The sequence below is a fragment of the Eulemur rufifrons genome, chromosome 14 (assembly GCF_041146395.1).
Source record: "Eulemur rufifrons isolate Redbay chromosome 14, OSU_ERuf_1, whole genome shotgun sequence".
Classification (NCBI taxonomy): domain Eukaryota; kingdom Metazoa; phylum Chordata; class Mammalia; order Primates; family Lemuridae; genus Eulemur; species Eulemur rufifrons.
In genome coordinates this window covers 35,148,043-35,163,640 of record NC_090996.1, presented here as the reverse complement: position 1 = coordinate 35,163,640, position 15,598 = coordinate 35,148,043, and the positions used below count along the sequence as shown (strand labels likewise).

The following is a 15,598-nucleotide window of genomic DNA, read 5'->3' as shown; positions in this document are numbered from 1 at the left end:
GGTGGGGCTGCGCGGCGGGGTGGGGCAGTGCTGGCTCGGGCGGACCGTGCCTCTTGTCCCCCTCAGATCCGCGAGGAAGCCCCCTACTCCCACCCCAGCCTGCCCCTGACGCACCCGCCGGCCCACGCCAAAGCTCCGGCCCAGGCCCCGGTCGAGCCCACGCCCACCTACGAGACAGGCCAGCGGAAGCGCCTCATCTCCTCCGTGGACGACTTCACAGAGTTTGTGTGAGGCTCCGCGCGGCTGTTGTCCCTGCCAGCGCCGGCCCCTGCCTGCCCCCGACGTGGCACAGGAGGGCAGCCCGTGTACGTGAAATAAACTGCCGCGCAGACTCGGAGGCACAGGTAGCAGTCAGCTCCTTTATTTGACTTTGTCTGGGGGTGGGATCAAGGCACTAGCTGTGGCCATGCCCACAGAGGCAGTCTGGCCTCACACACGGGTCTCACACACTGTCACGCACACCCTCCCTGCCCTGGGAGCCAGCCCCAGGGTGGGGTCTTCCTCTCTAACCACCTGGGTCCTCTGACACACGCAAGTTCTGCTCCTGGCCCACCCCCGGCACCAGCAGGCCGGGTGCCGCCTTCTTGCCGCAGGGCCTTGGGCAGGGCAGGAAAACCAGGCCTTAGGGACAGCTGTGCCCCTCCAACACTGCCCCCACCCCTGCCCAAGGCCAGGCGGCTGCCGAGCCGGTCCTGGCACGGGCAGGCGTGTGGGGAGCGAGGCCAGCTCTGCCTCATCGTGGGCGCAGGGCCCAGCTTCAGCCACCGGGCCCTTCAGCAGAGTGAAAAATAGTAACATACAAAAATATATACATTTTAACCCCATATAAATTACGAGAGACACACAGTGAGACGGCAGCAGGAGGCGTACACTGCAGGGACAGAAGAGGTAATAACTTAGGGGGGCAGCAGGAGGTGCAGCGTCACCCCCCCCTGCAGCCGGGATCCTTGGCGCCGGGCACGTCTGCCCAGGGGGTGGGGCCGGGCACAGCCCGCTGTACCTGAGGACTCGGGAAATAAATTAGCGTCTCAGAACTGGGCACTCAGTCCAATACTGCTGTGTCCTCCCACTGGGAGCCGGGGAGGGGACCCTGGGTCCTGGCTGGCCACACAGCCTCTTTAAAGTGCTGAAGCCCACAGACAGACAGACCCTGCCTGCTCTCTGGGGACCGGTGTGCAGCCTTTCTGCCTGGCCTGAGACCGGAGGGCGGCAGAAGGTAATACTGAGCGTGTCCACTCTGGCTCCAGGGGGCCAGAGCAAAGCCACAGGCCCTGCCCCAGGAGAGGGGTGTGAGCCCAGGTCCCCTGGGGCTAAGTGCTGCTGGGGTGGACCTTGTTCTTGGCCCGCAGGGATGTCCTGCTGGGGCCGGTAGCCAGGTCCATACCTCGACTGGCCCGGGCATGGTGGCTGGGCAGGGCTGGCTGCAGGCCTGGGGAGGGGCCACGGGGAGGTGTGGCAGGGGCCCGGCTGCTCTTGTGGCCTCGCAGGCTCTGTAGTCGCTGCTCCAGCTGGTAGACGTCTTCCGTGGCCTGGTTGAGTCGGTCAAACTGGGTGAGCAGGGCCTCGAACACAGCTTGGAGTCGGGAGGGCTCAGGCTCGGGCTCCCCCTTCAGCCCCGGCCGGCCCAGGCCCACACCCGGCCCGTCCAGCTGGCTGGAGGAGGTGGAAGGGTGGGAGGCATCGGAGCCAGCGCTGGGTGGGGGCGCCTCCAGGGCTGACCTGGAACCCCTGGAGGAGCGGGAGGGCAGCGGCTCCATCCCTTCGAAGCGGACTTTGTGGCGGAACTGGGGGCGGCACAGGGGCTCGGTCAGTCCGGCTGCACCCTGGGTGAGCCCAGGGTGCGTCCCTCTCCCCCCCACTGGGCCGTACCCACCTCCTTGACCTTGCTGAAGCCCATCCAGAGGCGCAGCCTGCGCAAGAACAGCTCGACCATCTCGTAGTCCTGCGGCTCCCAGGCGGGGCGGTAGAGCTCGCCCCGCAGGGTGTGGTAGCGCCACCGCAGGAGGACTGCCCCCAGCCTCAGGGCACCCCATAGCCGCAGAGCCCAGAGCCCCACACACAGCAGAAGGGACAAGCACCAGGATTCGGCCTGGCACGGAGTGGGGACCCCAGCTCCCGGGCACAGCATCAAGAGGGCCCGGGCTGCACTCCGAAGGGAATCCATGCAGGACGCGAGCTGTGGGGAAGGTGCAATGGTGAGGGGTGTGCCAAGCTAAGGTGCCCTCCCAGGAGGCCCACGCAGTCACCTACCAGAACAGCGAGCTGGGCGTACGCCACACAGAGCACGATCAGACCCAAGGTGGCCCCTGCTAGCTCCGGCAGAGCCCGACACAGCGTCTTGCCGAAAACGGACCACTGGCGCACGAAGCGCAACTGCTGGGTGGCCTGTGGGCAGCGGGGGGCGTCAGCCTGCGGCCCCGATGGGTGGCCCAGACCCCGCACCCACCCACCGCCCCAACCCTCACCTTGACCAAGAGCAGGAAGAGCACGGAGGCCGCCAGGCCCCGGGCCACGGAGCTCAGCTGCGCCACCTGGTCAAAGCTGGTGAAGCGGCGCGGGCGGCCGCGCACGAAGCGGGTCCACTGGCGGTCGGCAGTGCCAAGCTGGGCCAGGCGCACCAGTGCGGCGGCCGCGGTCAGTGCCACCAGCAGCCACCGCGCCCAGACCCCCGGCCGCAGTGCTCTCGCGCGCCCGTCCCTGCGCCAGGCCCGGGCCTCCGCCACCGAGAAGTACAGCGCGAACAGCAGCAGGCACACCTGCGGAGGGGGCGGGGTCAGGGGCGGGGACCAGGGCCGCTGGGGGCGGGGACCAGGGCTGCTGGGGGCGGGGTCAGGGCCAGGGGGCGGGCGTACCGAGGACAGCAGCGGCAGGGACAGGCCCGCACTGAGGCGCCGCATCGCGAAGGGGCGGACGCTGAGGGCGGCCACGGCGCGGCCCGCCGCGGGGAACTCGAGGCGCAGCGTGACGGCGGCGTGCAGCCCGACGGCCGGGCTGTAGCGGGTGAGCTCCACGAACACCGCGCGGCTCCTGCACAGAGGGCGCGGGTCAGCCGGAGGGCCGGGTGGAGGGGCGGTGACGCCGGGTGGGCAGCAGGTGGAGATCATCTGGGCTAGGGAGGCGGCCCGGGGGGCTTGTGGCGCGGGTGGGGCACGTGGCTGGGCTTTTCAGGGACTGACGGCACCCGGAGGGGAGCAGAATTGGGGAGGGCCCAGGGCCCAGCGGGACGCGCACCTGCTGTCACACCCACCTGTTGTCCAGCCAGTTGTGCAGCTGCAGGAAGCCCAGCTGGGCGCGGCTCTCCTCCAGGCTCAGGCCCAGCTCCTGGATGTAGCCCCCGCTGTCGTACACGGCACAGTAGCCCCAGTACCAGGCGCTGCGGGCGACAGCAGGCAGAGCTGGAGGGCAGACCTGGGAGCCAGGGCTCCTCCGGAGGACTCTTCTTCCCTCCTGTTCGCACCGAAGCCTGGGGCCCTCCCTGCTCACCCCAGCAGGTCCGGCGCGGAGTAGGACCACATCTCCGAGCCGTTGTGGGCTACACTCTCCCAGCCGACGCCATAGTCACTGGTGCTGAAGCCTCCGGAGGCTGAGCACACGCGCACTCCAGAGCCGGGAGGGTCTGGGCCGACAGCTGAAATACACACGGGGCCAGGGACGGCCCAGCTTGGCTGAGCGCCTGGTCTGTAGGATCACACAGAATCCTCCCAGCAACCATCAAGCAGACATCGTCATTATCTCCATTTACACAAAGGAAACTGAGGCTTCAGGAGGGTACAGATCACATGGCTGGGTAGCAGAGCTGAAAGCAGAACTCGGCTAATGGCCGCTCTCTGGAAGACAGCAGGACAGGAGTTGGGGCACCCTCTCCGGCTTACCGTCCCGTAGCCGCACCTGCCGCAGCCGTGGGGGGCCCAACTCTGGGCTGGACTGGTTCCCGTGGACGTAGGGGAGCAGCACGTGGGACATCCACGGCCAGAACTCATCAGATCTGCGTCAGACACACAGTCAAGTCTGAGGGTGAGATGCCCTCAGAGGCCCAGAGACCTCAGAGGCCCAGAGAGCACGGCCACTGCAGCCCCCGGGGACAAGGCAAGACCTGGGTTTCTCAACCTCAGCCTGCTGCTGTTCGGGGGCAGAGAAGGCTGTCCTGGGCTGTCCCATGCACTGTGGTGTTGACCAGTGTCCTGGTCTCTACCCACAGATGCCAAACAGCACCTACTCCATCCTGACAACTAAAAACGTATCTGGACTTTTCCAAATGTCCCCTAGGGCCTGGGGTGGACTAGGGGCAAGACCATCTGGGCCCCGCAGGTGTGAGTGTGCTCACGGGGCTGTCCGTACCGGGTGATGGCCAGGAAGGCCCGGCTGCCCAGCTCCTGCTTGATGGAGCTCTGCAGACGATAGGCGTGGCCTTGGCACGAGGCATCCCCGTAGTTGGCCAGCAGCGTCACCAGCAGGAAAAGCATGTACACCAGCAGGCTCTGCAGGACAGGCACGGCACCGTGGTCAGCTGGTCCCAGCACACAGTGACGGGACTGGGCTCTGGGAATGCCGGGCAGCAGCCTTCCCAGCCAGGACACCTGGCACTAAGGAGGGCAGCACCGACCCCACTGGCACCCCCACCTAGGCACAGACACGCAGTCCGGTGAAGGCCGAGGCCAGGCAGCAGCGGGCCTTTCGGGGGCACCAGCACACACTGGAGGTGGCAGGAGTAAGGGGGGCGGGGGGTCTGGGCAGGATTCCAGAGCCCTGACAGCGAGAGGGCCCCATGTGGTCAGGAAAGGGGACATTACGAGGGCACTGGCCGGGAGGTGGGAGAGGGAAGTGGGCGCTGGGCTCACCCTCAGCAGGCCGTGTAGCCTCTTGACCTTGCGGGCCTCCTCCTTAGCTAGGAAGAGCGCAAAGCCGTGGGGGGGCCGCACGCGGGGCACACGTTCGCTCACGGGTGTCACAGCCGGGCTCTCCACCAGGGTGTCGTCCTCATCCGGGTGCAGCCTCTTGGCCACCAGTGAGAAGTAGAGGGCTTCCAGCAGGACCTGGGGCGCAGGTGGCATCAGAGGGGCCAGCAAGTGCCAGAGCCTGGCAGCCCTGCTCCGGCAGCCCACTCACCTTGAGCGGCTCCCAGCCGAGGAAGGAGGCCAGAAAGCTGGAGCTGCTCGAGAGCAGCCACATGACGCTCACACTGGGGGGGAAACTGGCGCCAACCCACCCCGAGACCCCCACGGCCACAGCCACCAGGAGCAGGCTGAGCCCGTGGGCCAGGGAGGCACACCACGCCGGCAGCAGTCGCTTCCGCAGACCCTCCACCAGTCCTGGGGACACAGAGACAGACACGTGACCAGTGGCCCAAAGGGAGGGGCGGGGGGGTGTCCTGGGCACATGCAAGCGCACCTGTCCTGGAGAGCCTTGCCGCCGGGTTGTCCCCCAGCCTCTGCAGCATCAGTGTCTCCCTCTTCTCCCCGAGAGCACTGGACCTGAGGGGCAGGGTGGGGGCCGCGAGTTCTTCCCACGCTCCCAGGACGGGGCTGCTGTCCTGCCCATGCCCCTCTGGGCCCTTAGGACCATCCCCGTCCTGCACCGGAGCCTCAACCAGAGTGGGTGTGCTCCTGGGAATTCAGGACACTGCCGTCACCCTGGTGGGGCCACACCCACCCAGCTGCTTGGGCCTCTCTCTGGCCGTTTCCTCTCCCTTCCTGCTCACGTGTCATCGGCCAAGGCCCCGAGTCCTCATCCTTGTCCCGAATCTCTTATCACCACTCCAGCTGCAGAGTTCGGCCTTCCAGGGCCCCCCCTCAAGCCAGCAAACCAGGAGGTTCCCGCCTTCGGAGAGCACGTCCCACCCCGCACCTGCCCACGCACCGGCCACACACAGGCCAGCGTGCTGCCGTGCAGTTCTGTGGCCTAAAATGAACTTCTGGAGGAGGAAGGCCCAGGGCCACCGTGTGTACGAGGAAACGTAGGTTCGTCTTTCCGACTGCAACAGCGCACAGGGCTCCGCAGGACCCAGAGATCTTGTTCGCAAAGGAACCAACAGACCACAGACTCTCACGTCACTAAGTCAACGCGCCACCCTGACTTCCAATCCCAGGGCTGCCACGAGAGGAGTCACAGAGGTGAGCGGAAGCACGAGGGTGAGCAGAGCGGAAAAGCCAAACGTGCCGCGCTGAGGGGCGTCCACACGCTCTACGGCACCCTCCCCTCCATGCGCCTGCCCAGTCCCATCGTCACCGACAGAACGGCCCAGACCCAGCATGCGCCTGCGCTGCACTGCACCGGGAGCCTGTTTCGCAGAGCCCGGATGAGCCCAAGGCACTCTCATCCACTGAGGTGACAGATCAGGGAGTCACAAGTGAATGGAGGCGACAATTTTTTTCTTGAAATTGACTTTTCTGATTTTTAAAGTGGTACGAAGTATTTGTAAAAATAAGGCAAAACTAGAGACTATTTAGTATCAGCATTTCCCTTACACAAGGAACAGCAGTGCCAATGGCTATTTCTAGTCCTTCTGCGTGTGCATGTGTGTGCTGTACACGTGGCTGTGAACACGTCACATGAGGATCACATGATGTACACAGCAATGATGTACACAGCAGGGAGGACCTGGAATCGAACACGAGACTCTAACCCGCATGAGGGGCCTGGGCGGTGGCTCACGCCTATAGTCCTAACACTCTGGGAGGCCAAGGCGGGACGATCGCTTGAGCTCAGGAGTTCGAGATCAGCCTGAGCAAAAGCGAGACCCCATCTCTGTAAAAAAAAAAAAAAAAAAAATAGAGAAATTAGCTGGGCATGGGAGCACCTATAGTCCCAGCTACTCGGGAGGCTGAGGCAGGAGGATCGCTTGAGCCCAGGAGTCTGAGGTTGCTGTGAGCTGGCCTGATGCCACAGCACTCTAGCCCGGGCAACAGAGCAAGATTCTGTCTCAAAACAACAACAACAAAATTAAATGCATAAGTAATTAAAAAAAAATAAACTGCCTGAGAGCGAAGACTGCGGCTCTATGACACTGACTGACTCCTCAGTCACGGGAAGACCTACTGATCCCGACTGAGGGCTGGCGCTGCCGCAGGCCCTGGGGACACACAAGTGAAAGAACGCAGTCCCTGCACTTGCAGCGTGCACGTCACCCTGTCAGCACAGACGGGCTGTGGGAAGCAGGGGAGATGCGGAGAGCACGGCCCGCGTGCGTGTGTGCACACGGGTGTGCCCAGCAGGAAGGCGGGCTTTGACCAGGTAGTGTCTGAGCAAAGACCGGAAGGCAGGCGGGCGTGAGGCCTGGGGGAGCGCTCCGGCAGAGGGAGCAGCAGAGCCCCAGGACGCAGGCGGCGAGGGAAGCGGAGAGGCTGAAGGGGAGCAAGACACGGGGAGCGGGCAGGCCAGGGCCTGGGGACTCGAGTTTTAACTCTCAGTGGAGCCAGGACTGTCCCCACTTGCGGCAGGCCGCCTCCAGCATGGCCCTTGATGACAGGCTGCCTCTGTGCAGTCCCTTCCCAGAGAGCAACCAAGAGGATACTGTGGGGGTGACAGTGTGCCACTAACAGAGCTGGGCCACACGTGACACTGATCCTCAGGATCACTCGTTCTCAGGGGACGCAGGCCGCCATGCTCGGGGGACGCTCAAGCAGCTCTGGGGCGGGTCTGCGCGGGGAGCCGAGGCCCCCCACACCAGCCCCAGCGTGCCTGCCACCTGGTCGGTCTAAGCACCAACTTTTGGGTAACCTGTCACGCAGCGGGAGAGCGCTGGTGCACCAGGCAGAGAGAGGGTCTGACTCAGGGAGCAGCTCTCGCCGGTGTAGACAGGATGAACCGCAGAGACGGCCGGGTGCCCAGGCTTAGGAAAGGTCCGGGCAGAGGGGGGTGTCAGGAGGGAGGGGCAGGCAGAGGAAAGGCGGACGGCAGCGGGAAAGGAGCGGGCAGGCTGTGCCGAGGGCTCACGGGAGGGACGGCACAGAGGAGTCACGAATGAATCCAACACATCTGTCTTGGTCCCCTGGAAGAGTGCACTGGCCATTTTCTGAGCTAGGGACAACCGGGGGGAGAATGTCCACACGGCCGGGGAATCAGCGCTCCGACTGCCGTGAAGGCTGAGCCGCGGGAGACGTGTGCACGCAGTCGCCCTCGCGTGGGCACCGGGTGTGCGGACTCGGAGACATCAGCGGGTGGTCAGGGTACGACGGCTGACCCAGTGTTTCCCCACATTACATAATTTTTCAAATCAATGGGCAATTTCGTCCTCCAGATGTCACGTCCCGTCATGGTAATCTGCCCTCCCCAAGCAAGTTAGGAAGCGCGTTCCCTTTCTGTCTGCGTTCTGGGACAGTTCACACCTCAGTAACTTCCGGTTGCTTATGAATTGGAAGCCCTCGAAGGAATGAAAATGCAGATACTGAAATAGGTATGGACGGGAAAAGAAACGCAGTCACGTGGGGCTTAACGATGGGGACACTTTCTGAGAAACGCGTTAGGCGACTCTGTCGTGTGACCGTCACAGAGGGCACCTGCACACACTAGACGGTGGCGCCCACGCTAGCGGGTGCAGCCTGCGGCTCCTGGCCACAAACCTGCGCCGCAGGTGACAGTCGAGCACTGCAGGCAACCGCGACACAATGGCAAGTATTTGTGTATCTAAAAATATTCAAACAGACAAAGGCACAGCAGAAATACAGTGTCATCATCTCATGAGACCATCACAGTCCACGTGGTCTGCCATCGGCTGAAACGTCACTACGCCACACGTGACTGCGTATCGTCACATAGCCTATGTGTAGTTATTAAGTCGGAAAACAAGTAATATGGAAATTCTTTAACATACAAGTCATCAAAATGGTCTCAAAAAGAAAACGTGGGTATTTAAAACCCTGCCCGTGATTTCTCACTGCTTTGAGACCAAAATCCAAATTCATCCCCACGAAAGACCCCCCGGGCACAGGCCGCTGCCTTTGCCCCCTCCAGCGCCCTGCGCTCCTGCTGCCTCCCCCAAGGGAAGGCTCCTGGGACCCTGGGCCACCCCACGAGGGCCTTTCCACACATGAGGAACCAGGGTGCAGTGAGCCCAGCACGGGAGGAGCGAGGGGCAGCGCGGAGCACCCCCAGCTGGGGAGCGGGGCTTCCCGGCCCAGGCTCCCCCAGCCACCCCGCCTGCCGCACCCTCCCCAGGAGCTGGGCACTCACGAGCGAGGGAGCAGGTCCGTCTCCATCTGTGTGTCCTGGGTGGGGGCCAGGCTGCTGGCTCCTTCGGCCAGGACCTGCCGGATCAGGTCTTCATCTACAGGGACCAGGATGTGTCAGGGTGGGCCAGCCCTCAGGGATGGGCTTTGGAATCTTCCCTCCTCGCCACCCCAAGCTCACCTGAGGCTGAGAAGTATTTGGCAGGTGAAGAGGGGCTGACCAGGGACAGACTGTCCTCCTCCGGGCCCAGCACGCAGCCTGCCCGGCCCTGCGCCAGCCGCTGCAGGTTGCTGCCCACGATGGACGGGTCGCTGAGCAGGTCCGGCCAACTGAGCACACCTTCACTGGGCGGCCACAACACCAGGCTGCAGGTGGACAGGGCAGCAGGGAGAGCCCCACCCCAAGGCTGGTCACACGTGGACACACTGGGCTTCAGGACACCCACTCTCGGTCGGCGTGTGACAACACAGAGAGCTGGCAAACACGCAGCCCGGATACCCACCCACCCAAGGCACAGGGGACCTATGCCAAGACACACACTTTTTCTAGGGAACCCACCTTTTAGTGTCATCCAGAAATAAGTCATTTTGCATCTGTCCAGCAAGGGCCTGTTGGAGTGCAGAGAGAACTCGAGTCTGGGCTGCCCCAGGCGCAGGAACCACCAGCCAGGGGGGCCCGAGGCTGCTCCCGCCCCAGCAGAGCACTCACCTCAGCGCGGAGCCCGGAGAAGGCGAGGAACGAGCTGTCTAGCATAGACGAGTCCAGGCAGCTGTCCACGTCCAGCACCTGCTGCCCTGCGGGGATGGCGCTCGGGGCCCCAGCCACCTGCAGAGAGAGAGCAGGTGGTCAGCAGGGGGTAGAAGCTACCTCCTAAGCAGACAGCATATAGACCAGTGCTGAGAGAATGTTCTAGAATGATGGATATGTTCTATATCCACGCTGCCCACTGCAGGAGCCCCAGCTTCATGTTGCCATCAAGCACTTGAAATGTGGTTGGTGTAACTAAGGAACTTTTTTTTTTTTTTTTCCCGAGACAGGGTCTTGCTCTGTCACCCAGGCTGGAGTGCAGTGGCATAATCATAGCTCTCTACGACCTCAAATTCCTGAGCTTGAGCGATCCTCCCACCTCAGCCTCCCAAGTAGCTGGGACTACAGGCATGCGCCACCATGCCTGGCTAATTTTTTCTATTTTTAGTAGAAACAAGATCTTGCTCCTGCTCAGGCTGGTCTTGAACTCCTGGCCTCAAGTGATCCTCCCTCCTCGACATCCCAGAGTGCTGGGATTACAGGCGTAAGCCACTGTGTCCAGGCTCAACTTTCTATTTTATTTAATGTTAATTAATTTAAATATAAACAGCGTCATGTGGCTCCTGGTTTCTGTACTGGACTCCTGGGGTGGGTGCAGCCCTGTCGAGTGTCGCAGGGCGTGGCCTGCTGCTGCGCGCTGAGGGCTTCCCCGCGTGACACACGCTGGCCCGTAGTTGCCTTTTCTTGTGACAGCTTCGTCCAGCTTTGGTGCCAGGGTCAAGACGGCCTCACAGGTGAGCGCAGAAGCGTTCCTGCCCCTTGTGCTTTTTGGAAAGAGCGTGTGCAGGATCAGAGCTGATTCTTCTTTAACTGTTCAGCAGAATCCACCAGTGAGGGCATCTGGGCCGGAGCTTTTCCTTGTGGGAGGTTTTTAAATTACTAACTAGCCTCTTTATTTGCTATGGATCTATTTGGATTTTCTTGTTTCTCCTTGAGTCAGTTTTGGTCGTCTGTTATCTTTCCGCAAACATGTTAGTTGCTCCTAGTTCCCTGACGTGTGGGCCGCGGTCGCTGCGGCATCAAGCCTGGTCCCGTGACCCCTGTGAGGTTGGTGCTCGTGTTTCCTCTTCATTTGTGGTTTTGGCTACTTGAGATTTCGCCTTGTTTCTTGATCAGCCTGGCTAAAGGCTTATCCATTTTCTTGCTCTTTCCGAAGAATCAGCTTTGGGTTCGCTCATTTCCCCTCCTGCTGCTGTCCTGGCCAGCACAGTCCCTGGCACGGCCCTGAGGCCCACCCTCCACCCCCAAAGCTCTGAGGTCCCCGCCCCAGCCCACCTTGCTCCGCGACATCCGGAAGAGAAACAAGATGGCCAGGTAGACAGGGTAGACAACCACGCTGGACACCAGGCCGATGGCCACTGTGTCAACATTCAGGGGGATCAGGCCAGACACGGGCCCTGGGCTGTGTGGCAGAAGGAGAGGCCAGGTCAGCCGGTGACAGGGCAGTCGGGCAGGAGGCGGCCATCCCGACCCCATGGGCACCCACCTGTAGGTGGCGTCTCCCACAACCCCGTACCACACGGCATTGGCACCCAGGAAGAGGGAGATGAGGAGGACACAGCAGGTGGCCCTCTGGACACGGGTGAAGCGGCTGCGGGGCGGCCGGTCCCATATGGAGAGCCAGATGTGCTTGTCAAAGAAGCCACGCTGCAGCTCAGCCACCAGGAGGCGCCGGAACCGCCACAGGGCCGCGTCGCCTGGGCAAGGGCACAGGAGGGGCTGCAGCGGGCAGAGCGGCAGGGCCGCCCACAGTCTCCCGGGCCTGGGGACCGGGCCTTACTTGCCGCCAGCACCTCCTTCTCCACCAGGCCCCCGCTGGCCTCCGCGTCCACCGACAGCCAGTCGTTGACCAGGAAGAAGGTGCTGCGGGCGCTCTGCAGGTCCCTGACGACCACGTGTTGCAAGAACCAGGCGGGGCTGAGCCCTGTGGAGGGCGGAATGCGGATTAGGGCCGCAGGGTGCTGGCAGGGCAGGCGGGCCGCGGCAGGTCCCCACCCCGGACCTTTGTTGTCGTGCCACACTCGGATCTTCCACACGCTGCCCAGGCTGTGCGGGGTGGCGATCTGGAAGATGTCCAGGCTGTTCCGGTGGAAGGCTCTGTCCCCATCCAGGTGCCGGTGGCCACTACGGCTGTCCACCCCATACAGCATGATGCCCACGTGGGCCGTGGTACCTGGAGGGTGGAATGTGAGGTGGCAGAGCCCTGCGTTTGCTGCCCGCCACACGCGGGGCCCCGGGCAAGTCACTCCGTCTGCCGACCTTCGTTCGCGCGACGAGTGGCACGAGCAGCTTTTGTGCCGCCCAGTTCCGACACACAGAGGGGTTTCAGTCACCTCAGGTCGCTCAACAAACACCAGCCCCGCAGCGTGACTCACATCCAGTTACCGCGGCACGCGGACTGCGGCGACCGTGCCAGCGCAGACTCCACCGATCACCGCGTGAGCGGACAGGCACGCCACCGTCGGCGACCTGGCGCTGCACACCCGTCACCCCGGTCACCCCGTCACACACAGAACACAAGCATGGACTGTGTTGCCTCCCCCTCCCCCAGTGACAGACTCAGGTGACAGTTTTTAAAAACGAATAATCAAAAGAGAGCTGACCAACAAAGATGACAGCACGGCAAAGAGACGAGAAACGGTGACGCTGGCAACCGGAGTTTCGGAAGGAACAGCCGCGGGGACCCGGACTGCCTGCCCCGGGGGACTGGGGAGGCAGCCGGGGGCTGCTCGGCGGGGACACAGCAGCACAGACGAGGAAAGCGACCGGGGCAAGAGGGGGAAGGGGCGGCAGCAGAACCTCACGTTCAGACTTCTGGGAGACACTTTGTGGTGTGGAAACGCAAAGGACAAACGTGGGCATCAGGACAGACCGAGGACAGGAACTCGGCACAGCACGGCAGACGTGCGCGCCGCCCGAGCCTCGCGGCCAGAAGGCAGCGGCGCTGCTCACGCTACTCCCGAGAAGTTTCTCACAGAGAAACAAAACTCTTCGTTTCCCGAGTTGCTAATGTCTTACATCACGCAGCACCAAGTATCAGGGCGTCGCCCGATACACTTGTAACCAATGGTAAGAAAGTTTTTAATGTTTAGAAATAAACTTTAAAAAGTCACAGAACCACCGTGATGTCCCTGCACATCACCGAGCTGACACGGCAATGGGGCAGCCACTGCCTCCGCTCGGGACCGTCCTCGTCTCAGGAACAGCGACTGTCGTGAGCGTACTCCAAGGATTAACGAGCTAAGGTTTGACACAGCACCTGCTAACTGAGCCCTGTCTCATGACAGCTGCTGGGAGACTCCCTCCTGGGAGCACGGCCAGGCACAGCAATGGGGCCACTTGCGGTGGGCCTGCTTCCCTGCCGGCACCCCTCCTCTCACCTGAGCCCCGGCCCCAGCCGGTCTTGACCAGGATCTCGTACTTGAAACGGCCCCTCTTCCCGCAGAAAGGGATGTTGCGGACCCGGCTGACGTCCAGCTGGTCCAGCTTGCGCAGGATCACGGCCATGACCACGTAGGTCACCAGGCTCACGGCACACGTCAGCAGGACAACGTAGTTGACGCCCGCGGCCGGCTCCTGGAAGGACAGAGCCGCCAGGCCCAGGAGGTCACACGCAGACTCCACCATCTCAGGGCAGGGCAGGGCAGGGCAGGGCTGGGCTGGGCCGGGGCAGGGGGCCGGGGGGCCCACCCAGACCCTGCTCAACCCTGCCAAAAAGCGCAAGAACACGGCACCACTCACAGGAAAGAAGAAGTGGACGTGACTGGGGGGCACAAAGAGGCTGGCCCCGAAGGCAGTGAGGTGGCGGGTGAGGCAGACGGCCTGGCTGGGCGTAGTCTCCTCCAGGGGCACCAGCCCCTCCGTCTTCCACGCCATCTCCTCCTCGTTGAAGTACTGGCACAGGGACGTGTACAGGCCCACGGACACCTCCAGCGCCGACCAGTGGAAGTGGCTGGTGAAGTTCAGGTGGTAGCTCCCACCCGGGTCTGCAGTCCTGGGCAGGGACATGGGAGAGTCACAGCCAGCCCTGGGACTGAGCCAGGCTGGGTGTCCTGGCCCGCACCCCAGTCTGAGACCGGGGCAAATGCAGACGCACCCTGCCCCTGCCCCTGCCGCCACTCACCCCGGGGCGATGAAGAAGGTGTAGGGCCTGTGGTCGTCACCCTCCAGCACCTCCGGGCGGATCCTCCTGCTGGCCGAGCAGTTGTACTCGTTGGGCCAGGGCGCCGTGTGCAGGTAGACGGCCAGGAAGGGCTCGGGCTCCTCAGACAGGTAGCGCTCTGGGGTGGCAGGCGCAGGGTTGGATGCCTGCCCGGGAAGCCCACCCACCCTGGAGCCTCCCGAGCCCAGCCTCTGGAGCCAGCATTCCCCAAGCCTCTTGACTCCCCTCCAGCCAGGCCCCCAAGAAGCAGAAGGCAGACTTTCCCAGAGACCATAAACGTGGGGGCGTCTGCGAGAAATGCCATCTCTCCCCAGGGAAGCGGGGGCGGGGGCGGGGGCGGGGCACGCCGCGTGCCCACACACACACCCACCGTTCAGCAGCGTGTAGGTGAGCTGCAGGTGCAGCCCGGCCTCGGGGTTGCTATTGTCTGGGGTGACCACGGCACTGACTGAGGTCCGGGGCTGGACGACAGCGGAGCCAGCGGGGCTGTGGTGGCTCCAGGCAGCCTGGTCCGAGTTGTTGGGCACCTTCACCGTGATGGCGCGCTCTGAGGCCAGCCGCTCAATGGGGATCTGGGCACCGGCCTGCGTCTGGAAGGCCATGGATGCCACCTTGGTGGAAACGGTGTAATTGCTGATGTAGCCAAAGGGGAAAGGGTTAGAGTCGACAAGGAAGATGAGCTGCACCACGTCACTGAGGTTGGACAGGGCCCCGCTGAAGGCCTCAGGGATGGAGAAGTGGCAGCCGGGGCCCGAGGCGTTGCCATAGCACAGCAGGCTCAGGGGGTCCGAGCGCTTGCCCTGGGCTACGATCTCCTCACCCGCCAGGGTCAGGGGCTCCTCGTTGACCACACGGGAGCGCATGAGGATGCACATGAGGGCTGACGAGAGGTTGTAGGCCTTGGACGCCACCATCAGCGAGGGCGGCTCAGCCCCCAGCTCTGAGGGCTGTGGGCCCTGCACGTCCAGGCTGGCCAAGTAGATCAGGTCACCTGCAGACAGGACAGAGGATAAGGGGAGGTCCAGGGGGGAGGCCCAGGTGGGAGGGGCCCCGCAAGCCGCACCTGTGATGTTGAGGATGCTGTCGGCGATGGCAGTGGGCGTCACGGTGCCCTCGGTGGTCTCGGCCTGCAGGATGCGCACCATGCCCTCCAGCTTGTGTAGCGTCTGCTTCAGGCACGAGCGGCACACGAGCTCCCTGCTGGACACCTGCACGGAGCCCGGCACCATGTCCAGCCCCACTCCGCCAAGCCAATGTCACGGCCAGGGGCCCAGGCATGGCAGCAGCTCCCCAACAATCGCTTGGGTTGGCCCGAGCCCCTCCTCCCCCAACTTGGCCCAGCTCTGTGTCCTCACGTGGGCCGGGAGGCTGGGCAGCACCCCTCCCCGGGCACTGCACTCCGCAGCCGGAGACCCTGCCCAGACACAGCCACGCACAGCCCCCCTGCGGCTCCTCCCAGCCCAC

General features: G+C 63.4%; 2 protein-coding genes across 8 annotated transcripts in view; one reads left to right on the top strand and one right to left on the bottom strand.

The window, feature by feature from the left end:
• Positions 1-347, top strand: part of TSC2 (TSC complex subunit 2) — a 35,564-nt gene extending 35,217 nt beyond the window's left edge. For all 7 annotated transcript variants that reach the window (XM_069487077.1, XM_069487076.1, XM_069487075.1 and 4 more), the window contains one exon: positions 67-347. In XM_069487077.1, the coding sequence (XP_069343178.1) occupies positions 67-231 (165 nt within the window). In that variant the 3' untranslated portion in view covers positions 232-347. The remainder of the gene's footprint in view (positions 1-66) is intronic.
• A 71-nt stretch (positions 348-418) lies between these two features.
• Positions 419-15,598, bottom strand: part of PKD1 (polycystin 1, transient receptor potential channel interacting) — a 44,146-nt gene continuing 28,966 nt past the window's right edge. Inside the window, exons 22-46 of the mRNA XM_069487071.1 lie at positions 15,198-15,342; positions 14,505-15,125; positions 14,096-14,252; positions 13,714-13,966; positions 13,353-13,548; positions 11,975-12,145; positions 11,753-11,896; positions 11,459-11,669; positions 11,248-11,374; positions 9,874-9,990; positions 9,724-9,773; positions 9,346-9,530; positions 9,169-9,262; positions 5,389-5,471; positions 5,107-5,309; positions 4,839-5,033; positions 4,339-4,478; positions 3,873-3,985; positions 3,484-3,628; positions 3,248-3,373; positions 2,853-3,027; positions 2,466-2,756; positions 2,251-2,385; positions 1,874-2,176; positions 419-1,784 (exon numbers count right to left, since the gene is read on the bottom strand). Coding sequence (XP_069343172.1) covers positions 1,311-1,784; positions 1,874-2,176; positions 2,251-2,385; positions 2,466-2,756; positions 2,853-3,027; positions 3,248-3,373; positions 3,484-3,628; positions 3,873-3,985; positions 4,339-4,478; positions 4,839-5,033; positions 5,107-5,309; positions 5,389-5,471; positions 9,169-9,262; positions 9,346-9,530; positions 9,724-9,773; positions 9,874-9,990; positions 11,248-11,374; positions 11,459-11,669; positions 11,753-11,896; positions 11,975-12,145; positions 13,353-13,548; positions 13,714-13,966; positions 14,096-14,252; positions 14,505-15,125; positions 15,198-15,342 — 4,854 coding nt within the window. The 3' untranslated portion in view covers positions 419-1,310. The remainder of the gene's footprint in view (positions 1,785-1,873; positions 2,177-2,250; positions 2,386-2,465; positions 2,757-2,852; positions 3,028-3,247; positions 3,374-3,483; positions 3,629-3,872; positions 3,986-4,338; positions 4,479-4,838; positions 5,034-5,106; positions 5,310-5,388; positions 5,472-9,168; positions 9,263-9,345; positions 9,531-9,723; positions 9,774-9,873; positions 9,991-11,247; positions 11,375-11,458; positions 11,670-11,752; positions 11,897-11,974; positions 12,146-13,352; positions 13,549-13,713; positions 13,967-14,095; positions 14,253-14,504; positions 15,126-15,197; positions 15,343-15,598) is intronic.